We start from the raw sequence: 23240 nt of genomic DNA, 5'->3' as shown, positions 1-23240 counted from the left end.
GTGCTCCCCAAACCCCTACGCAGCTAGCCTTTGCCCAGAGGCCGGCCCATCTCTTCACTTCCTTGTTTCTTTGTGAAACAGGAACTGAGCAAGCAGCTTAAGTCGGGTAGGATGGGTGGTTGAGAAAGCCCCAGTGGTCCGTGGCAAGGCCACGAAGCTGAAAAGCTGGTTTCTCTCCCAGCGGGTTCCAGGCAGCTTCAGGCCCTCTTGTTTGTCACACCTCTTTTGTTCTAGAACAACTTGGGCTGAGGGATGTGCCCTTGACAAGGTGGAGACATAGGATATGGGCCACAGGGTCATTTGGCAGAGATTCGGATGTGGACCACAAGAGACATAGAAGCAGGTGCCAGGCCGGGCGCGGTGGCTCACGCCTATAATCCCAGCTCTTTAGGAGGCCGAGGAGGGTGGATCACCTGAGGTCAGGGGTTCAAGACCAGCTTGGTCTGGCAACATGGTCGGCAACATGGTGAAACCCTGTCTCTACTAAAAATACAAAAACTAGCTGGGCGTGGTGGCAGGCGCCTGTAATCCCAGCTACTTGGGAGGCTGAGACAGGAGAATTGCTTGAATCCAGGAGGTGGAGGTTGCAGTGAGCCGAGATCTTACCACTACACTCCAGCCTGGGGCCACAGAGTGAGACTCTGTCTAAAAAAAAAAAAAAAAAAAAAAAAAGAAGAAGAAGAAGGTTCCAAGGGGACACCAAGGGAGAAGGCAGCAGCTCCAAACAGTCACCAAGGTCCTCCTGTATTTAGCGAGGGGAGAAACTCCAGGTGGAGCCTGAAGTGAACTGATGTGGAGTCACTCACCAGATACCCAGCACTTTCTACTAGCTGGGCACTGGGCTAAGAGCACTCCCTCTATGCATGTCACCTGAGTAGTAACCCTAGTCACACCCACAGGAAAGGCCCATATTATACATTATCACTGTTACTGTCTTCACTAAGGCTCATTGCAGGTGACATCACTTGCCCAAGGTTATGCAGCCAATAGCTGACCATACAACAATCTGAATCCAGTCAGGACCACCTGACTCCATTTCTGAGAGGTGTTCTGCTCCTCCTCTTCCCTGGAGCCCTGGACAATTGTCCCCATGGGGCAGGGGCCCACTGATCAGAGACATTTGTCCGTGTAACCTTGGGACAGAGATTTATGCAGAGTAGCCCAGCACTTACTTGTCCCCCATAGAAAGTGCCCCCCACACCAGTGAGTCATGAGTGTGTTTTAATCTGAGCACCAAAGTCCAGCCTCCTCTTCTAATGGTACTTGACAGAGCTACCAGCAGGTGTTTTTGGTTTTGTTTTAAAACCAAGACCTTATCACGAGTTCAGAGTTCCAAAGATCACTGTCTTTCCCTCCCCTCCCATCAGCCCCTGCCATCAGCTGCCCACTCTGTGTGTGTTGTATGTGGGCATGAGGAATGGGTGGAAGAGTCTCCTGCCCTTGTCTCCTTGCTTTCCTCTGCCCGCCTTCTCCCTCCTGCAATTTTGCTCTTTCTGCCCTCCCTGCCTAAAATGACCACCATTAAATTTGCTAATGGGCCGGGCTACTAAAATGGGCTTCACCTTGGAAATGTCCAGGTATTTTCAAGAAACTATGTGGCCTCTGTTTGGATATTTATTTTTCTTTTTTCTTTTCTTTCTTTCTTTCTTTTTTCTTTTTCTTTTCCTTTCTTTCTTTTTTTTTTTTTTTTGTTTTGTTTTTGTTTTTGTTTGTTTGAGATGGAGTTTCACTCTTGTTGCCCAGGCTGGAGTGCAGTGGTGTGATCTGGGCTCACAGCAACCTCCACCTCTCAGATTCAAGCGATTCTCCTGCCTCAGCCTCCCAAGTAGCTGGGATTACAGGCATGTGCCACCATGCCCGGCTAATTTTTGTATTTTTAGTAGAGACGGGTTTCACCATGTTAGTCAGGTGGGTCTCAAACTCCTGACCTCAGGTTATCCACTCACCTGGGCTTCCCAAAGTGCTGAGATTACAGGCATGAGCCACTGTGCCCGGCCTGCTTGAATATTTCAAGAGATGGGGAGATCGTTACTTACTAGAGCTGAACTAGTGCCATCTGAATAGTCAAAATTCCTTCCTTGGAATAAACTAAAACCTTCCATTTATCTGTTCCCCATCATTCATACCACTTGCTTCCCCACCCCAATCACCTAGGCTAAATGTGACAGGAGTTTAGTACTTCACACGTTGACAACGACTTCCCTATACTTCACCCCTACTTAATCAACCCTAGCTATTGCAGCTTTGCACACGTGATGCGACTTCCAGATATCCTCCCCTTCCTGTTCACTCCCCTCTGGGCCTGCTTCAAGGTGGCTCTGTGGCACCTAGCGTGGTACCCAAACCAGCATCAGGTGCCAAGAGAAGGCTCCATAATTATCTCACCTCCCCGTTCAGGAACTCTGCATCAGAGGCACTTCAGCTGAGTGGTTAGTAGTGTGGGCCCTGGCCAAGACCAGACCTGCATTTAACACTGGGATCCACTGCTTACTAGCTGTGTGGGCAATTCACTTAACTCCTCTGGGCCTCGGCTTCCTCCCTGGAAAATGGGGATAACAATAGTGCCTGACTTACCAGGTTGTTGTAAAGCCCACTGCCTGCCATGAAGTATAATAATTTTCAGCTAGATGTGGGGATGGTGGGGGAGTGGAATTAAGAATCTTTGGGGACCAGGTGCAGTGGTTCACACCTGTAATTGCAGCACTTTGGGAGGCAGAGGCAGGAGAATCACTTGAGGCCAGGAGTTCGAGATCAGCCTGGGCAACACAGGCAAAAACAAACAAACAAAGAAACAAAAACTCAGGAATGGTGGCATGTGGCTGTAGTCCCAACTACCCGGAAGGCTAAGGTGGGAGGATCATGAGCCCCAGGAGTTTGAGGCTGCAGCGAGTTGTGACCACACCACTGCATTCCAGCCTGGGCAACAAAGGGAGACCCTGTCTCAAATTAATTAATTACAACTTAAAGAATATTTGTGGAGGTTTTTCCAGATATAGGTATCTCTCACTATCCAAACTCTTACTGTCTCAAATCAGAAATATATCCATTCAGAGAGTGAGAGACGCTTTTGTGCGTGCTCTGGATCCCACCTGCCCCAAATATCCCACTCGTGATCATCTACTAAATAAGAATTTCTTGGCCGAGTGTAGTGGCTCACACCTGTAATCCCAGCACTTTGGGAGGCCAAGGTGGGCAGATCACGAGGTCAGGAGATCAAGACCATCCTGGCTAACATGGTGAAACCCCGTCTCTACTAAAAATACAAAAAATTAGCCGGGCATGGTGGCATGCGCCTGTAGTCTCAGCTACCCGGGAGGCTGAGGCAGGAGAATGGCATGAACCTGGGAGGTGAAGGTTGCAGTGAGCCGAGATCATGTCACTGCACTCCAGCCTGGGCGACAGAGTGAGACTCTCAAAATAAAATAAAATTAAAATTAAAATTAAAAATACTTGGAGTGTGCTGGTATGGGAGCTGCTTTATCTGAATGTGGCCTACGATGACCTTTGTGTCTTTGGTAGCGCTACATCCACCCTCTGAGGGTTCAGGTTGATTTCACTATCAGTGGAACCCCAAAACACACACACACACATACACACCCTGCAATCCTGCAGTATTGGCACTAAATCAAGGTTCTTCTGCCCCAAATCTATACTTCTGGGTGCATCTTTATACTAAACTACTTGCCTCCCGGGGTTGTGGTAGGATTAAACATCTGTCAAGTGCTTAATGTAGTACTTGGTAAAGAACAAGTGCTGGGCAAATGTAAGCTTGCCACACCACCTAGGATGTCAGCTCCCAGGTACAAGGGGCCCTGATGGCTATTTATTTTGTACCTCCTCCTGGGGTCTAGCACAAGGCTGTGCCCACAGCAAGTTCCTAGGTCCTGCCTGCCGGCCCATTATCAAGTTTAAGATGACCTTGTTCCCTGAACTACTGACTCGTATCACTTCCTTAGCTGAGGGCTCTGTGTACCTCAAACAACATAACCTGTGAAATGCAAATATGTTCCCCAGAAGGGAAAATCTATTAAACACGTGTTTAAGGGTCATTAGGCAGCAAGGACCTGGCCTATTGGGATTCAGCCAAGGCAATCTGTTGGAAGAGAAAAGCTGGGGGAAGACAAGTCCCAATGAGGGGGTCCTGGACACTCCACCTCCACTGGCTCCGGTCCCCAAGTGGCGGGGAAGAAGTGTTGCTGATCAGAGGAGACAGATCTGAAAAGGAGAAAGAAGGAAGCCGTTGAAAACGCTTGCTCCCTTCTGTCCTGGGAGCTGGTCACCTCTCTGTATTTCTCTCCGAGGCACCCTCACCTCCCCCTCGCTGCCTTTTCCCAAGCCTCCCCAGCCCTGTGCCCTGGTTTGCTGGCCGCCTTTGAAGGTTCTGCGGTTAGTGTGTGATCTTCGGTCGCTGCTGGCGCTGAGCAAACAGGAAGCGGGCACATCCTGCGAGGCGGCCAGGGACGCAGCCGCTGCGCAGGCCCGGAAGATTCTGCGACCTGCTTCCTCCCTCACAGCTCTGGCTCCAGGTGCCCCAGGCCACTACAGTGGTGTCTCCAATCCCAGAACCCTCTGGGGCTGCCCTCCTGCCCCTGGTCACGCAGAGCCCCAGAGGCCCGATGGGTTCCCTACACAGCTGCCAGTCTACTGCATATACCAAAAAGCCCTAACCAGTTACCATGCTTGCTGGTGCCCCTGGGCCGCCTGGGAGGGACTTTCAGGGTGGAAAACACAGGCCAGTGGGGAGGAGATCTGGGGTGTGGAATCTTTTCATGAGTCTGCCTGGCAGGCTGAGTAGGCCAAAGAATGTATGGTTACAACTTAGGGAAGAAAGATCTTATCTTCCCTGAGCTCACCCTGAAGGTTGGATGGTCAGAGGGCATAAAGCAGAATCGAGGAGGAAGTCACAAGAACATCTTGGGAGCAGGGGTGGACCAGCCCAGGATTTCACAAGTACCACAGACTCGAAAGCCTTAAAAATGTGCATACCTTTGACCCCAGCAATTTCTCTTCTGGGTATTTCCCCCAAAGAAAAAACTATGGATGTGAATATTTATCATAAGTATATTCAATGAATAATTTTAAAATCTAAGCCAACCCAAGTTCATCAGCAGGGGCTTGGTGAAATAAGCATGGCACATCCACACAATGGGATGTTCCGCAGCCGTTATAAATCATGTAGTTGAAGAATATTTCATAGCATGAGACAATCTTGATACTGTATTCAGCTGGGCGCAGTGGCTCACGCCTGTAATCCCAGCACTTCGGGAGGATGAGGCAAAGAGGTCACTTGAGACCAGGAGTTTGAGGCCAGCCTGGGCAACATGGTGAAACCCCGTCTCTACAAAGAATACAAAAAGTAGCCAGGGTGGTGCGCACCTATAGTCCCAGATACTTGGGAGGCAGAGGCAGGAGAATCGCTTGAACTCGGGAGGCAGAGGTTACAGTGAGCCGAGATCACACCACTGCACTCCAGCCTGGGAGACAGAGTGAGAGACCCCATCTCGAGAAAAAAAAAAAAAAAAAAAAGATACTGTGCTTAGTGTGAAAAGCAGACACCAATAGTGTGAATTATGACCCTTTTAATTAAAAAAAAAAAAAATTAAACAGCTTTATTGAGGTATAAGTGGAGCTAAATAAACTGCACACATTTGAAGTATACAATTTGATATGTTTTGACATGTGTATTCCCCCATGAAATCACCACCACAATCAAGATAGTGAACATAGTCATCACTCCTAAAAGCTTCCTGTTACCCTGTGTGATCTCTCCCTTCCCTTCTCTCCCCTCCCCTTCTCCCCAAATCAATTATCTGTTTTCTGAGCAGTATGATTTTTGTAAAAAGAAAAAAAATGTGTATAGACAGAGAGTAGATAGATGCTTAAAACAGTATAGAGGACAATGACGGGAAATTTTGAAATTTTTTTTGTTTATGTGTTTGTGAAATTGTATCACAAATACAAATTGCTTCTGTAATAGCAGAAAGTTATTAAAGTTATTAAAATCTGCCACAGATAGCCCACAAAGTGAATATACTGCATAGGTGTTTGATAAATGCCTGTTGAATAGGATACTTGCTAGAGGCGTGGAGTTGGCTGCAAGTGCTTTTCAGCTGTGGCGGTGATAAATATACTCACACTGGCTGAGGGTATTGACTGGAGGGGTGACTGCTCTAGTGATGATGGCTTTAGGTGTGCTGATGGCTGTAGGAGTGATGGCTGCAGGGCTGATGACTGCACGGATGTGATGATTGTTGTAGGAGCAATGACTGTAGGGACGATGGTTATAGGGGTGAGAGGATCATGGGTGTGGTTGGTTGTAATGTCCGGAAGGGTGTCAGCTGTAAGGATGATGGCTGGAAGGGTGATAGCAGCAATGGTGATGACTGTAGAGGTGATGGCTGAGGGATGTCAACTGTAGAGGTGATTACCGTAGTGACTATGGCTATAGGTGTGCTGATGGCAGCGGGGATGGCTGCAGGCCTGATGGCTGTAGGGGTGATGGCTGTATGGTGATGGCTATTGATAGGAGTGATGGTAGCAGTGGTAATGGTCACAGGGGTGATGGTAGTGGTAGTGATGGCAGTGACGACCTTGCAGATGCGAGTTGACCAGGAGCATTGATCCAACAGGCAGATGATCCAACTTCTGGTTTCTGGATTCTGGTCAGTGAGATAAAGGGCTTGGGTACGCCATATAATGTCGAGTTGATTGTCCACCTCTGGGAGGATGGAGCAGAAGGACTGATGATGATTGACATGAGACAACAAGGTAGGGACTTTCTCTGACTGTTCAACCCAAGAGCCGTCTGCATCAGAATCTCTGGAGACTGAAGCTTGGACTTCCTTCCTCCCTAGGGGCCGGCAGGGGCTGCGATTGCTGTAAGAGTAGGTCACGTGTCAGGGCTTCCTGTATGCTGCTGCCGCCGGGTGTCCATGGCCCGCACCCCCAAGCTGCCACTGCAGCAGTCAGAGTGTCAGCTGAAGGCTCGGTTCATGCCGTGTCCCCAGGCAGTACTGGCAAGGCTGAGCAAGAGGCCTCTGCATCTTGACACCTAGGAGAGCAGGGACGGAGTCTCCCAGGGCGGAGGACCATGCTGCGCCGCAAGCCCTCCAATGCCAGTGAGAAGGAGCCCACTCAGAAGAAAAAGGTAAGGAGCATTTTGGGAACTCACATCTTCCTTTGCTCTGCTTTCTCGACCCATCCCCTCCAAGACTCTTGGAAGTGGGAAGAGCCAAAGGCCATATGTTGAGTCTGTAGGTGAGGGCCACTCACCTAGAGGGCAACGGGACAGGGACCCAAAGGTTACAAGAGTAACAGAAGTACAGAAGAGATGTTTAAAATTCTGGAGCAAAAGAGTTACAGAATAGATCCTTAGAAGTCTAGAGTCATGCAATTCAACCCTAGAAGGATCGGAAAAAAGATCTAAAATTATGGGCCAGAATCTTAGACTAGAATTTGAGAATGACAAAATACAATGCTCAAGCTGAACCCTAAGCCTGTACTTAATTCTTTCCCCTCTACACTGGTCCTGCCACCACTTCTGCCCCGGCCACGGCCTCTCAAGAGCCATCTCACTCAAAAGGCCCCGCTGGGCCGCCCAGCTTGGAGCCATGATGCTCACAGGACCGCTACCCTCTCCTCCACTTTGGCCATGGCCCAGACCCTGCCCACTTGGCTCAGCTCTGTGGTAGCTCCCAGGCCCCACCAGAGATGGAGCCAACCTGGAGATGGGGCCTAAGGCCATTCCAGTCTTGGGGGAAAAGGCAACCGGAAGTGCAGTGGAATGCAGGGGGCATACAGGTTCTTCCTGGGTGGGGAATGAGAAATGAAGTTGAGGTGGTGAGTAGGAGTGAAGGCCGAGGAGGGGGGATTTTAAAGACCAGGAGGAAAAACAGCTGTCATGGATAGCTGAGGTGTTCATCCTCCTGGGACAGAGACTGGACTGGAAGATTCCTTGAAGTCTCTGCCAGATCTAGGATTTCGTGGTTGAATTTGAAGATTTCCAGATTTCTTTGTTTGGGTTTGAGGATTTCTAGACCTAATTCTTTAATTCGATTGAAGAATTCTCCCAGACAGTCAGCAAGTATATCCTACACATCCAGTGGGATGCTAGGACAGTCCCAAAGCAGGCCTGAATTAGGTCCAAGAGGCCCAGGCTGTCCCCCGCCAGTTCTCCCTGGAGCTCAGCCCAGGTGCCCTATGGTGGATCCCCTTTGTCAGGGGAGCAGCTCAGAGATGGAAGCCAAGGCAGCTGAAAGACTGAGACTCAGGGCACTGGGGTGTGCATCCTGCCCCAGCTCTCAGGTCCTGGGGTGGCTGCCACTTCCGGCTGTATTCTCCCCACCCCAGCTGCTTCTCTAAGGTTGCAGTGGTGGTGGGCAGGGGAGGGGGGAGGTTCATGAATCTTCACACGGGCTCTGTCATCCCCGTCCAAACCCTGCACAGCACTAGGCCCAGCAGGCCTGCCATTGGTTGCCACTCCTAGGCGAGCAGGGTCACTTCCCCTTGCTCTCTGACTGGTGGGGGTGGGAAACAGAGACTGCTCTATAGACACTGCTAGGCCTCAAACCACACCACAGGGGCAGTGAGCTGGAGGAAAGTGTGAGAAAGAGCTTACACTTTGACACTGGGACCCCGTGCCACATCAGGAGGACGTACCTAGGGGCACACAAAGCCAGAAGTCCCCTTTTTCTTTCCCAGCTTCAATTACCCAGATTCTGTGTTCAGCAGGCAGGTGGGTCCCTGGGATTTCCCCAGGTCTCTCCCAGGAGAAGCAAGGCCCATGGGGCTCTCTGAAGCCCATGTCCTTTAAGGGGTCCTTTTGGGGAGGGTAGTCCAGGCAAACCCCACCTCAAACTCTGCCAGAGCTGGTGCCAGCCTCCAGAGCTGGAATGAGCTTGCCTCCACACACTCTGCTAGCCCCAGACTGTGGAAATGCCACCCAAAAACCCAAGCTTCCAGAAGGTACAGAGCATCTTCCCCAGGCCCAGAGGCAGTGGACTGGCTCCATCACTGCTAGTCCCTTCCTCTCAGAGGCTGAGATGACGTGGTGGAGAGGAAAGCACAAAGGCAAGAGAGGCCTCTCTCTCCTGCCCCTGCTTCTCCTCTTGGGGCTGCCAATGGAGAATGTGCCAGACGGGGGCAAGAAAGCTGAGCTGGAATCCTACCAGGACCTTGGACAGCTCATTGACTTTCTTTGGGCCTCAGTTTCCTCGCCTCTGAAAAGGGGGATAACTCCTAACCTGCCCCCCTCAAGAAGCTGTACAGATCACCCAAAAGAATAGATGTGAGAGTACCCTGTCGCATGTGTGCACGTGCACACAAGGGGGTGCCTGCTGTAGGCATGGGTGGGGATAGGGAGACACTGCGAAGAAGAACGACCCATGCCCCCAGTGCTGGCGCAGAGAACAGAAGACTTAATAGTATCAAGAGCCACCACAGAGTGAGGGCTCATCGGATGCCAGGTATGGTGCTGTGCATCTCTAAGTTTGTTCACTCCCCACGACAACCTGGTGAGGTAGGGGCAGATATTGTCATTATCCCTATTTGACACCTGAGGCTCACAGAGGTGAAGCAACTTGATGAAGGTCACACAGCTGGGAAGCTGCCGAGCAGGGATCCAAGCCAAGATTTGTCTGACTCCAGAGTCTTGACCCCTTCTTTCTCCACTCTCTTGTCCCCCTGTTGATCTCAAAGGCGCTGGAAGAGTCTGATGAGCATAAAAGATTCAACCTATCAGCAGGAGAGCTCCGTGGGGCAGACCCAGATAGTTGTGGAATGAGTGACCTTCCAGCCAGCAAAGCAGAGGAGGGTGCGGGCCCTCTAGAAGGGTAGGGCTAGGACACGGCGCCTCCCATGGATCATGAAGGATTGGAGAGGCCCCAGGGTTGGGAGACAGACCTCTTAGTTGCCCTTTGGAGACTTTCACTTCCTTCAAGTTTTTGCTCTGCGAGCCCTTTGATCTGATTTCACCCAAAGGCCAGTGTTGGGGTATAGGCAGTGGAGAGGGATTTTTCCTGGACTTGCTTCCCCTAAGGATGCTCCTACTCTACCACATCCCTGCTTTCTCCCTTCCTACAGCACACCTCTAGTATAACCCCCCCCCAACCACCACCCCGCCAGCATGCACTTTGTATTTTCAGTGGCTCCTCACTGCCCACAGGATACATGCCCCTGGCCTGGCTGGCAAGAGCCTTCCACAGCCTTTTCTACTCCACCACCCACCATCCCATCACCATGCTCTCAACATCTCAAACTTTCATTCTTGTTCAAACCCTTCCGAGCTCCACCTGGAGAAATCCTGCCTTCCCTGCATGGCCCAGCTCAAATGCACCTCCTCCACGAAGCCCCGCCTGAGCCCTTCCCCCTCTGCACTCCCACCTGCTTTCCTTGGAGCTCTGTTCAAAAACCACCTGCATGCCATCACCACTATTCTCAATCCACTGCTAACTTCTACACTGGTGGGGCAGAGCAATAGCATGACCTCTGAGGTAGCACGAGCGCAGCAACATACTTGGGCTTTCAGAGTCACAGACTTGGGTTTGGATGCTTGCTCTTCCTGAGACCAGCTGCGCCACCCTGTCTAGGGCACTTCATTTCGCATCTTGGTCTCCTCTGCTTTGAGGTGTGAATATGACGCAGAGCTGCAATGAGGCTGGAGTGAGCTGGCACACATGAAGTGCTTGGCAGGATGCCGGGCATGCGGGAGGTGTTTAGACCCTCATTGCTGGATTCTCACACACACAGAGGCGGGGCCTAGAGCTCACAGGGTGCTCAGTATATGCCTGGTACCCTGAAGGAGCAGAGGGAGTGGCTCAGGAGACCACTGGGGAAAGCCAAGTTTGCTCAGGAAGTGAGGGAAGAGGTTGCTGGCTGGGGTGGTGTGGACCTCTGAGAGATTGATCAGGGCATAGTTTCTGCATGGATGTTGCCTTTTAAGCTGGAATTGAAAAATCTTTCTATAGAAGTATAATATCCATACAGAGAAGTGGATAAATCATAATTGCTCCACCGAATGAGTTTCTGTAATGTGAACATCCCCATGTAGACAGAAGTTAGATCAAGAAACAACACTCTCAGAAGTCTAGAATCTTCCCTCATGCCCCTGCCAGTTACTACACGCCCCCTTTGCCCCAGGGCAACTGCTATCCTGACTTCCAACAGCACAGGTGAGCTCTGCCAGGCTTTGAACTTACAGGGGGAACCATATCATGTATATATACTCTTTGGTGGCCGGCCCCTTTACTCAACCATATGTTTGTGACACTCATCCATACTGTTGGGAACCTTTCTATCTCCATCCTGGGCACTATTCTTTTGTGTGACTCTGCCACAATTAATTTATCCATTCTACAGATGATGGGCATTTGCGGGTTTTCCACTTACATTGGAAGGGGGAGAAACTACAGCTGACAGAGAGAAGGGCAGAGTATTCCGGGTGGGGAAATGCCCAGGGTAAGAGGCTGGAGGTAGGTTGTAGGAAAGAGTAAGCATAAACTGACATTCCACAAGGGACTGCTGTGTCAGACAATGTTCCAAGCACTGTATGCGTACTCGCTTATTTCATCCTCACAACAGCCAGATGAGGTCAGTGCTTTTGTCTTCATTCCACTAATGAGGAAACAGAAACCTAGAGAAGTTAAGAAACATACCCAGTTTACACAGTCAGTGGCAGAACCAAGATGGGAACACTTGCCCTGATGTGAAGTGGGCTTCAGAGAGGTTCGATAACTTGCTGGAGGTCACACATCCCAGAGTTGAACTTCTGAGAAAGCTTCCCTCATGCCCCTGCCAGTCACTACATGCCCCCTTTCTCCCACGGTAATCACTATCCTGACTTACAACAGCATAGGTGAGTTCTGCCAGGCTTTGAACTATAATTATACACGGGGAATCATATGGTGTATATATACTCTTTGGTGGCCCTACATTTCAAATGTGTTGTATATTACGTTTGAAATATACTAAATATATACTGTTGAGTATACTCAACAGTATATATTTCAATATATATTTGAAGCATACTAAATGTATATTTCAAATGTAATATGCAATACAATACATATATACTCAACAATATATATTTCAAATGTAATATACAATATAACACATATATATACAATATATGTTTCAAATGTAATATATAATACAACACATATATATACTCAATATATATTTAAATATATATTTCAAGTGTAATATACAATACAATACATACTCAATAATGCATATTTCAAATGTAATATACAATACAACACATGTATACTCAACAATATATTTAGTAGATTTCAAATGTAATATACATTTGAAATGTAGCTCTTTCCAAGAGGCCCACACATTCCCCTGAGCCATGAAGTGAAAAGGGGGCCAACAGTGTATGGTACCACCTCCTCCGTCAGGCATGACTCCCAGGAAGTCCTCACCCCAAAGGGAAGCCAGCAGAAAAGCCAGCCAGGCTCAAGAATTTCAACTCAACCCTGAGTGGGGGTCACCTCTCCCTGAAAGGCGGTCAAGATATTTGGGGCTGTCCCTGAGGTTGGAGGTAGGCTTGGCAAAATGCCACCCTGGCAGGCCCTGAAACTCTATCACCCAAAGAACATGTGTTCGTCCTTTCCATCTCCCTGGGCTGAGAGTGTTCAACTAGGCCCAAGACCCAGCACCATCTCTATAGTCCTTTGTGATTATCTCCTCCCGCTTTGGACTAAAACTGAGACAGAGGGACCCTCGCACAAGGGCCTGGGAGCCAAAGGCCTCTCCTCCCAGCCCCCAGACTGCAGATTAATGACAGGAAAAGGCCTTGGGAAAGAGCTGCAATTAGAGGGCAGGCAGGCGGTGAGTTTACTCTTCCCCAACAAAGCCAACTTCCGGCCCCATGCCTGCCCTCCTGCTTGCTTTCCAGCCTCACCAGTCCCTAGGGTTTCGGGGGCGACTCTTAGCCTTCTGGTCTGCAGATCAGGCTGAGGGTTGGTGGAGAGAAGGCCACAATAGGCCCCATCAGCCTATAAATAGCAGCCTAGCCTGCCCTCCTTGGGCCCAGGCCAGCCCGATGCCCACCCTCTCTCCGTTCCCTCTTTTCCATACTAAGAGGAGGAAGTTATCCAGGCAGCTGCATCCTAGCCATACAAGAGGAGGAAATAAACGGAAGGTGGAGGAGAGAAGGGGAAAGAAAGGGAGAAAAAGAGAAAAGAATAGTGGAAGGAGACAACCAAGAAAGGAAGATGGAGGAGATGCAGGTGAACCAGAGTGGTCACCCTGTGGTCATGCTTCCCCCTCACACCCACCTATGGCCCCCTTTTCAGCTCCCCAGGGCAACACAGAAGAGGCTTTCTGACTGAGGCTGCAGGCACCCCACCCATCAGGCCCCAGTCGTGCTAGCGTCTGCTTGGCCTGACCACTGACCTAGTTTCTCATCAACTACCTCGCTGTGACTTTTAGGAATGTGTGACCCCTGACCCCCAATTGCTGACTTGGCTTTGGTCAAGACCCATCAAGAGTGCTAAGCTGCCACACTGCAGTCCCCAGGAGTTGGGGCCAATTATTTGTGTGTGTGTTGGTGGGGGGCAGGTGATAGTGCCCCTGCCCTGGGAATTTGTCACTGGACACATACAACCCCTTTAGTAGGAAAGAGGATGTGAAACCTTCAACATTGTGTGGGTTTGGGGCTTCAGTTCCTCAAGCCCTTATCTCGGGTGTCTGCAGTCTATCCCACTCTATCTGTCTGGCCATCTGTGAACCCTGGTTCCTGTGTGTATCTTCTGGGCTCAACTGTTTATCTTGATATAGGCTCAGCCTTAACTTCTTGTGTCGAGGGCCTGTCCCCCTTGCCTGCCTTGCCCTGGTTTCTGGCTGCTACCTTGCATGTGCTCGCATATATATTTAAGAAAGCTCAGCCGGGCGCGGTGGCTCACACCTGCAATCCCAGCACTTTGGGAGGCCAAGGCAGGTGGATCACCTGAGGTCAGGAGTTCAAGACCAACCTGTGCAACATGGTGAAACCCCGTCTCTACTAAAAATAAGAATAAATAAAAATAAATTAGCTGGGCATGCTGGCTCATGCCTGTAATCCCAGCTACTTGGGAGGCTGAGGCAGGAGAATTGCTTGAACCCAGGAGGCAGAGGTTGCAGTGAGCCAAGATTGCACCACTGCATTCCAGCCTGGGCAACAGAGTGAGATTCTGTCAAAAAAAAAAAAAAACACCTCATATCCTGAAAACCATCTCATCAACACAAACCACAAACAATAATAGGCCATACCTAAAAGTCCAAACACTGGCAAACGTCACGGTTGCCAGCTCATCACATTAGTGGCTAAGATTAAAAGCTGAGAATAAAGAGAAAATGGTGCCTTCTACCAAATTAGCCCCAATCACGTATATCCTAAATCTGTGGGCCCCTCCTGTGAGTAAGCCTCTACTGTGGTTTTCCAGAAAGTGTCATGCCAGGTCTTGCTGGCTTCTAGTCGGATTGTCTTGCTCTTATTAGGACACAAATTCATCAGGCTAGAGACACCAGTGTGTTTGTTCCTATCACTGTGACTGGGGACCTGGCTCAGAACACACCCAGGACATGGAGGCCAGAGCCACGGGTTTTGGGAGGGATTTGCTCAGTTACACACCAGGCGATGTGCTTGTGAATGCTGAGGTATGTCTCTAGTAGTAGATACACATTTACTCTGACTCATGTAGTCTTTAACTCCAGGATTCTGGGGACCAAACTTGAGGAATTGGTGGAATTTCAGGCTAAGTCTGAGGCCCGATTGAGGTGGGAAGCTCTTGAGGTCAGGAGCTTGGTCTGTGGCCAGGGCTGGAGTGAAGAATGGGATGAAACCAGGTAGCCCCAAGAACATCAAGGTGCTTCACCCACTAGCCTGGGGCTCTCGGGGCAATGTGGCTCTGCCAGCTCTGGGCTGTGGGTATTGCGTGATGGGGGGAGGCAAGTATGTGGGCCATCAGGCAGCCATTTAGCCCACTGATTGCAATACCCACGCTTTTTCCAGCTCTCCCTTCAGCGCTCCAGCAGCTTCAAGGATTTTGCCAAATCCAAACCCAGCTCCCCCGTGGTGAGCGAGAAGGAGTTTAATCTGGATGATAACGTGAGTTTCAGGGTGTCCTTGGGGGACCTGGCTGCAGGCCCTGGGTGGGGGAGTGGGGGTGGGAGGGAGGAAGGTGAAGAGGAGATAGAATTGTTGGGGCAAAGCCCCCTTTAACACAGAGGGTCCACCTCTCCCCACACCAAGCACTCCCCGGCGTTCCTTTCAATTACAAATTAAATAGCAAACTATTTATAAATTTATAGGGCTAAGGACATGGCTGGGGCTAAGAGGGGAGGGGATGGAGGTCTCTCAGTTCCCCCCCCCCAGCTTCTGCTGTGACCCCAAGGCCTCTTGTGCCTCAAGTCCTGGACCCAGGCAGGACCACCAGGGTCCCTGGATCGCCTCTTTTGTTGTCACAGATTCCAGAAGATGACTCAGGTGTCCCCACCCCAGAGGATGCTGGGAAGAGTGGCAAAAAGCTGGGGAAGAAGTGGAGGGCAGTGATTTCCCGAACCATGAACAGGAAGATGGGCAAGATGATGGTGAAGGCCCTGTCAGAAGAGATGGTGAGGCCTGGGGACGCAGGGGATGGGGAGTCCATGGGGGCCTGGGGACCGCTGTGGCAGAATGTGAGCATGACCACCTCAATAGCCACTACTCAGGCCCGAAGGCCCTATTTGATGCAAGAAGGAAGGTCACATGGGAGAGGAAACTCACTCGTAGCCACAGACAGGCAGCCAGGCACCATCTTGAGGGTGCAGGAGGCTGGCGGGGGAAGGGGTGGAGTTTGAGAAGGGATGAAAGTCTGGGCAACAGGGCTGGGTGTGGTGGCTCATGCCTATAATCCCAGCACTTTGGGAGGCTGGGACTAATCACTTGAGGACAGGAGTTCGAGACCAACCTGGCCAACATGGCAAAACCCCATTTCTACTAAAAATACAAAAATTAGCCAGGCATGGTGGCACATGTCTGTAATTCCAGCTACTCGGAGACTGAGGCAGGAGAATCACTTGAACCCAGGAGGCAGAGGTTACAGTAAGCCGAGATCGGGTCACTGCACTCCAGCCTGGGCAAAAAAGCAAGACTCTGTCAAAAAAAAAAAAGAAAGAAAGAAAGAAAGAAAGAAAGAAAGAAAGAAAGAAAGAAAGAAAGAAAGAAAGAAAGAAAGAAAGAAAGAAAGAAAGAAAGAAAGAAAGAAAGAAAGAAAAGTCTGGGATGTTTCTTGAGGAGGTGGGCCTGGGACAGCGGCAGCTTGAAGAAAGATGAGATGGCCTGAGGCAATCCATCTACCTCAAAGCTTTGCTTTGGAACTAGCCCCTGGGGTTGGGAAGGCCTATTTTCTCTCATAGAATCCCTATAAGAGAAAACAGATTGGGCGCGGTGGCTCACACCTGTAATCCCAGCACTTTGGGAAGCCAAGGCGGGTGGATCACCTAAGGTCAGGAGTTCGAGACCAGCCTGGCCAAAATGGCAAAACCCCGTCTCTACTAAAAATACCAAAAATATATATATATATATTAGCCAGGTGTGGTGGTGGGTGCCTGCAATCCCAGATACTCGGGAGGGTAAGGCAGGAGAATTGCTTGAACCTGGGAGGCAGAGGTTTCAGTGAGCCAAGATCACACCATTGCACTCCAGTCTGGGTGACAATAGCAAAACTCCATCTCAAAAAAAAGAGAGAAAACAGCAAAGGTTGGCTTCAGCCCAGGGAGGAAAGTTGGCACAGACAGCTGTGGGGCAGGCATGACCCAAGTAGCTTAAATCACACAGTGGGTCTGGGGTGCCATGGCACTGAGGCAGTGGTGTGCTGGAGTTGGCTCATAATGGGCTTAGAGCAGTTGGTCAAACTGTCAAAAATTTTGCAAGCCAGTTGTTAAACACAACCATTATTAAAAATCAAATTAAAGAAACTTACAATTCGGTAAATTGTATTTTTTTTTAAAAGGTACACTGGGCATTGTGGTGTACACCTATAATCCCAGCTACTCGGGAGGACGAGGCAAGATGATTGCTTGAGCCCAGTGAGAGTCCAGCCTGGGCAACATAGCGAGACTCTGTCTCTAAATAAATAAATAAATAAATAAATAGTGTTGTAAAAAAGAACAAAGGTAATACAGTAAGTCTTCAAAACTTATCACTTCCTAATTCTTGTGCTACCTTTTACTCTTATCAGTGCTGCTGAGGTTACTTGCATCCATAGCATCTTCATGGTGGAAATAGCCTCGCCCTCATTTCAGACAACACATCCAGTGATGTCAAAACGGTAGCTTGACATTGGCCGTGGCAGGGAGTGTTTACAACACAGGAATTGGCAACTCATCGGGGCCAGCTGTTAAACAGTTATCACCTCACTGAGGTGTGGTGAGGTGGGGGGAGCTCTGGAGTCTGGCCGACTTGGTTGTGGGTTCCCTTGGGACTTGAACCTGAATTCCCTTGGCCTGAGTTTACAAATGAGGAGTAAGTAACCCTTGGGCCTTACTCCTCATTTGCAAACTCAGACCAACAATACCACTTACCTTCAAGTGTCACTGTAAGGATTCAATGAAATGGCAGGCAGGCCTGGTACACAGAAGCACAGGCAAAAGTATTTTCCTCTCCAGTGCCATTGTCTGCCCAGTTGTGCGGTAGCAATGGCTGAGTCCAGGTTGTGCCACTGTGGTCTTTTCTGTACGTACATCGCCACTTGAGGCTGACAAAAGCACATCCACATGGTGCCCTGGTCGAACCTGTTTCTGCGAGGTAGCCAGGGTAAGGACTATCACTCTCATTTTTACAAAAGGGGAGACTAGAACTCAGAGAGTGCCATTCAGCCTGTAAGTGGCAGAGCTGGGGTTTGAGCCAACCCCCAGCTCTTCACCAAGCCCAGGCCCATTTCCTCAGCTTCATGCGCACCCCAGCAAGGCTCCTTAAAGCTTCCCGCCTACCTTCCCTGCAGGGAGACACTCTGGAGGAGGGCTCTGCCTCCCCGACATCTCCAGACTACAGCCTGGACAGCCCTGGCCCTGAGAAGATGGCACTGGCCTTTTCTGAGCAAGAGGAGTGTGAACTTCCGGTGCTCAGCCGCCAGGCATCAACAGGTGAGTAGGGGACGCGGGGGACACCTGCCGAATCTGGAGGAAAGGACTGGGTTACAGCCGTGCTGGTGGCACTCTGTCTGGGAAGGGGTTAACAGAAATGAATGCTTACTCTTTGCCTGCTGGGAACATTCTCAGCCCTCTTCATATTAAATCTTCTCAACAACCTCATGGGGCCAGTACTGTTATCTTTGCTTTATTGATGTGGAAACGGAGTCTTAGGGAGGTTAAGTGACTTGCCCAAGGTGACCCAGTCTTGAACTCAGATGTACCATAGAGGAACTTCCACTTGCTATCCCCAGGCCCTGGAGAGGCCCACGGGCAGAGAAAGACTCTCAGTCACCCTCTTGGACCAGCCTGTCCCCACCCTTCCAAGGGGAGCTAGAGGCTACAGCTCTCTGGGCCTCTGATGCCCCAGGCCGGGGTGGGCGTATGAGGTCTCCAGCTGTGAAGAGTCAGCCTCTTGACCCTAGACCATAGTTGCTGGGCTCAGGGCATCACCTGGCATCTTCTAGAAGTCCATGGGGCAGGACAAGAGGTGCCAGCAGGGAACTCCTCCAGGCAGGGGCTTTGGGTTCTGTAGCCCCATTCAGCACTGCCTTTCTTGCCCCTCAGGTCCACTCCAAGTTTCCTGCTTTCTCTGGCTCCACAGACACTTCCCTGCCCCCCACTGAAAATCATTCAAAATGCCCACTATTCTGTCCTTCCCAGGGAGAAGGAGCCCAACTGAGTTTCTATGTGACATTGTAACTAAACATTGAGTTATTAAGCAAGGAAAGTCAAATATGAATGCAGGGGGTAGCTTCCTAGGTGCAGGGAGCATTGGAGTGGGAGGCAGGGAACATGGAGTCTAATGGACTCAGTGCTGCCAATTACAAAATGAGAAGCCTTGAGCAGTTCACTTGGTCTGTGTGACCTCAGATTTCCTGTTCACTGGGGTGTTGGCCCAGTTGGTCTCTAGAGGCTCTCCTAATTTGCCCATTCTGTGGTCAGTGAGCCATTTCTCCTCCTGTTGCCAATTCTTTTCATGTCCAAGGGCCCAGAGGTGAAGCCATGCTCCTGGTGGGTAGCCAAGGGGGTGGCTCAGAATCCCTTCTGCAGTGTAAAGCTTGCCAGAGCCCAGCTGCCTTCCCAGTGTATACCTTTGGGATTTCCAGGCAGACCCCCTGGAAGGCACCTGCTAGGCACTGTCTCAGCTGTCCTAGGACAAAGGTGAGCCTCCTCCCTGCCCCATCTCCTGCAGGCAGTGAGCTCTGCAGCCCCAGCCCAGGTTCTGGCAGCTTCGGGGAGGAACCACCTGCCCCCCAGTACACAGGGCCCTTCTGTGGCCGAGCACGAGTCCACACCGACTTCACTCCCAGCCCCTATGACCACGACTCGCTGAAACTGCAGGTAAGGTCAGCATCCGGGCTTCTCTGGAGCCTGGCAGGCTGCACCCAAAAAGGAAGCTGGACTGAACCAGACTATGAGAGTGTCAGTGGAGGCCAAGACCCCATCTCCTCTCTCCCTTGCTCCCTTCTCCTCTCCTCTCCCCCAACAGAAAGGAGATGTGATCCAGATCATTGAAAAGCCACCTGTGGGCACGTGGCTGGGCCTACTCAATGGCAAGGTGGGCTCTTTCAAATTCATCTATGTGGATGTGCTGCCCGAGGAGGCCGTGGGGCATGCCCGACCCAGCCGCCGACAGAGCAAGGGCAAGAGGCCCAAGCCTAAGACCCTGCATGAGCTGCTGGAGCGCATCGGCCTGGAGGTTTGAGCTTGGACCTCACTAGTATCTAGTATCAGGGAGACACAATTGACCCAGGGATAGGGACCAGGAAATGACAGTTATTTGGGGAGGATCTAGGCAGGGGTGGCTGGTAAGCAGCTGTGCCAGTGGCCTGCCTCTGCCCACAGGAGCACACGTCCACCCTCCTGCTCAATGGCTACCAGACACTAGAGGACTTCAAAGAGCTGCGAGAAACACACCTCAATGAGCTGAACATCATGGACCCGCAGCACCGGGCCAAGCTGCTCACGGCCGCCGAGCTGCTGCTGGACTATGACAGTGAGTGGCTTTAGGAGCAGCCTGGCGAGGGTGTGTGCCCGCCAGCATTCCAGGGATGGGAGGCTTGCCCTGGCCCTGCCCTCTGTCCACGCTCTGCCCTAGGACCGCTCTGCAGTGGAAAGGTACTTTCCACTTTGAATTAGGATTTCAGGGAAAGTGTATGGGACAAAGGAGTTGTAGAGATGATTGGGCCCAACCCACTTTGGATCAAAGGGGACCCTTAAGGCCAAAAAACGCAAAGCCTTACTTGAGGCCTCAAAGCCGAGTAATAACAGAGCCAGGATTCAAGCCCACTGCCTGGCTCCAGCTTAGTGCTAAAGAAGTGTGAGCTCCTGGACTGCGGAGCTGGCCTGGAAACAACAACTACCGGCTTCTAAGCTGGAAGCAGTGAGGAGAGGGGCAGGGTGGTGGCAGGTGCCCAGAGGGAGAGACCGCCTATGGTGCATTTCCCAAGGTCCCTCCCCCCACCCCCATATTCTGTCTCCCTCTCTCGTCCCTGGCAGCTGGCAGCGAGGAGGCAGAAGAAGGTGCCGAGAGCAGCCAGGAGCCAGTGGCACACACAGTGTCGGAACCCAAGGTGGACATCCCGCGCGACTCAGGCTGCTTTGAGGGCTCGGAGAGCGGGCGCGATGAGGCAGAGCTGGCAGGCACTGAGGAGCAGCTGCAGGGCCTCTCCCTGGCCGGGGCACCTTGAGGTGGCGGTGGCAATAACCCAAGGCTGGGCCCCAGCTGCAAAGGCTGCAGGAGTGGGCTCAGCCTCCCGTGGTGGCCCAGGCCCTGAGGACTGGCACTGAGCCTGGCCCTGCTTCCCCAGGGACACTTAGGCAGAGGCCAGGCCAGGGTCCTACAGGTTCCAGGCTCAGCTGGAGTGGTTGGGGAGTCGCCCAAGGGCACATCCCACCTGCCTGAGCCCCACCCTCCACCAGCGACTGACAGCGCAGTCCCTCTTGGCACCAACTGCTCCCCCGCCATAGCCATGGCCACAGCAAGCAGGGCACTGGGAGACCCTGCCCATGTCCCTCACCACCAAGGCCTCCAAATCCTCCTCACCCCCACACCACCTACCCCTGTCGCACTGCTCCTGAAAAGGGGGCCAAGTCAATGTTTCAGGTCAGTCTAAAAACCCTAGGGAAGCTGGCCATTTAGAAGAACCCAAAGTGACCATGGGTAAATCCAGTTCCCCTAAATAAGGCCTGAAGAAATCCACAAGTACCATTCCCACTTTCCTTCTCCTTAGCTTTCTTAGAGATTTGGCCACTAAATCCTATGAGACTTGAACCAAGTGGCTTCCTCTTTCTAGGCTTAGGACTGGTTGGGGTTAGAATGGATGATCACCGAAGGCCTTGCCTGCTCTGACATTCTGTGATATTAAATGTCTATTCTCCTGTTACCTGTGGCCTGGGACACCAGTGGGGTTTATCAAGGGGACCAGAGGGGCCTCAAGCTTTCAGATGAAATGGCTCCTCCTACCCACCCACTTTATTCCTCCCCATGTAACTCAGGACAAGCTGCAACTTCCCCCAGCTTAACACAATGCCCATACCTCACACGATATGCACCCTCCCCTTCCATTCCTGGCCCCCTCAAACGAGACTTCTCACAGGGCTGATTGCAGATGGTCAAACCTGGCTTCCAAGGACAGAATTGCCTCTCAGAAGCCAGTTGCAGATCTGGGTCCAGAGTTGGCCACTTGTGTGGGTTCTCACAAGCAAAGAGAGCACTAAACTTGACATTGGGGGTCCACCACTCCAACTTTGCTTTCTGAAGGTTTTGGTGTACACTGAGCCCCAGAAGGAAAGGAGAGTATCTGTGAATGGGGGCCTCCCTTGACCCTGGTACCAAGTCTGTGCCCTGAATCCCCAGAGTAGCCCTTCCCTGGTGCCCAACTGGCCTGGGGACAAACAGCGTCCACTACATCTAGGACTGCCGGCTAAGTGGACACACTTCTTGACCTCCTACCAGGAACTTTGGTAAAAGCTAGCTTTGGGGAAGGGGTTGGGTGTAAATATGAGAGGGTGGAAGGAGACCAGCTGTTAGCAATAAACATGGGTAGAACTAAATTACTGTCTCCAGTTATCTTTTCTATGGAGAGAGGGTTGTGGGGAGGGCCAGACCGTTCTCCTTCAAGGCTGGACTCAACAAAGTGTCCCTAACTGTCTCTTCAGGTCCATCTTTCTCTTCCCTTAAATGTTCAGTGTCCTTGACTCTGCTGACCTAAAGCTCCAGTCTGAAGCCCTAGCTGGCTCTGCCCTTCCCTCTAACCAGCTCTCCTCAGAACAAGGCTCAGGTTCCCATGGCCACAGGCTTTGCTGGGGTCCAAGAGGTGCAGGGGGAATAACTATTTCTCTCATCCAATAACTGTTCATTTTCACAGGACCCTTCAAGACCTTCACCCCTGTGAAGAAGGGCTTGCACTAAGGAGCTGTCCAGAGTCTAAGAGGGGGAGATTTGGGGTCAGCATAGCCTTTCCTCTGAAGCCACCTTTTCCTGGCCCCCACCCTGTTCCCACTAAAGCAGTACCATCTCCTGGGAGGTGGGATGGAGATGAAGACCCCTAGCTTCCTTTCTGTTTCTGCCAGAATTAACTGCCTTGGGCATTGGGAAGGGGGTTACTGGAGGGAGAGCTGCCACCAGAGTGAGGACAAGGCCACTCGACTTCCAGGCCTTGTTCTCAGCTGCATTCATCCCACCGTCCTTAGTGACTCGGGGTGCCAGGAAACCGCAGGCATGATCCTCACCAAAGATGCAAGAGCCCTAACAGCCTCAAAGCCCCAAGGGTACTGAATAATTGCAGTCATCTATGGAGCACCTCCACTTGTGCCAGAGCACTTTACATATAGCATCTCATGTAATCCTCACAGTGTCCCCCTGAGATGGGTACCCTCATCAGCCCAGTTTACAGAGGAGGAAACTGAGGGTTGGAGAGGTTGAAGAAGTTGACTAGAAAGTAACAGAGCAGGAGTCTGCCTGACTGCAGAGCCCATGTTCTTAACTCCTATGCTACAATGCTTCTCCAAAGGCCTCATCCAACAAGCATTCAAAAGTCCTGGGCACTTTAGGCAAGCTGACCCTCTGACCTTCTAGAATT

The 23240-nt window shown here is 51.1% G+C and overlaps 1 protein-coding gene across 1 annotated transcript; it reads left to right on the top strand.

The window, feature by feature from the left end:
- The first annotated feature begins 6902 nt into the window (after window positions 1–6902).
- LOC105468460 (SAM and SH3 domain containing 3) lies at window positions 6903–22212 on the top strand. The gene is made up of 8 exons (XM_011718630.2): window positions 6903–7147; window positions 14996–15091; window positions 15451–15597; window positions 17967–18108; window positions 19349–19497; window positions 19646–19855; window positions 20002–20152; window positions 20656–22212. The coding sequence occupies exons 1-8, from the start codon at window positions 7091–7093 to the stop codon at window positions 20844–20846; spliced, it is 1143 nt and encodes a 380-aa protein (XP_011716932.1). The 5' UTR covers window positions 6903–7090; the 3' UTR covers window positions 20847–22212.
- Window positions 22213–23240: the final 1028 nt, after the last annotated feature.

Source organism: Macaca nemestrina, chromosome X (assembly GCF_043159975.1).
Source record: "Macaca nemestrina isolate mMacNem1 chromosome X, mMacNem.hap1, whole genome shotgun sequence".
NCBI classification, from domain to species: Eukaryota; Metazoa; Chordata; class Mammalia; order Primates; family Cercopithecidae; genus Macaca; species Macaca nemestrina.
The sequence above is the reverse complement of the archived record's forward strand: the minus strand, read 5'-3'. Positions and strand labels throughout refer to the sequence as shown.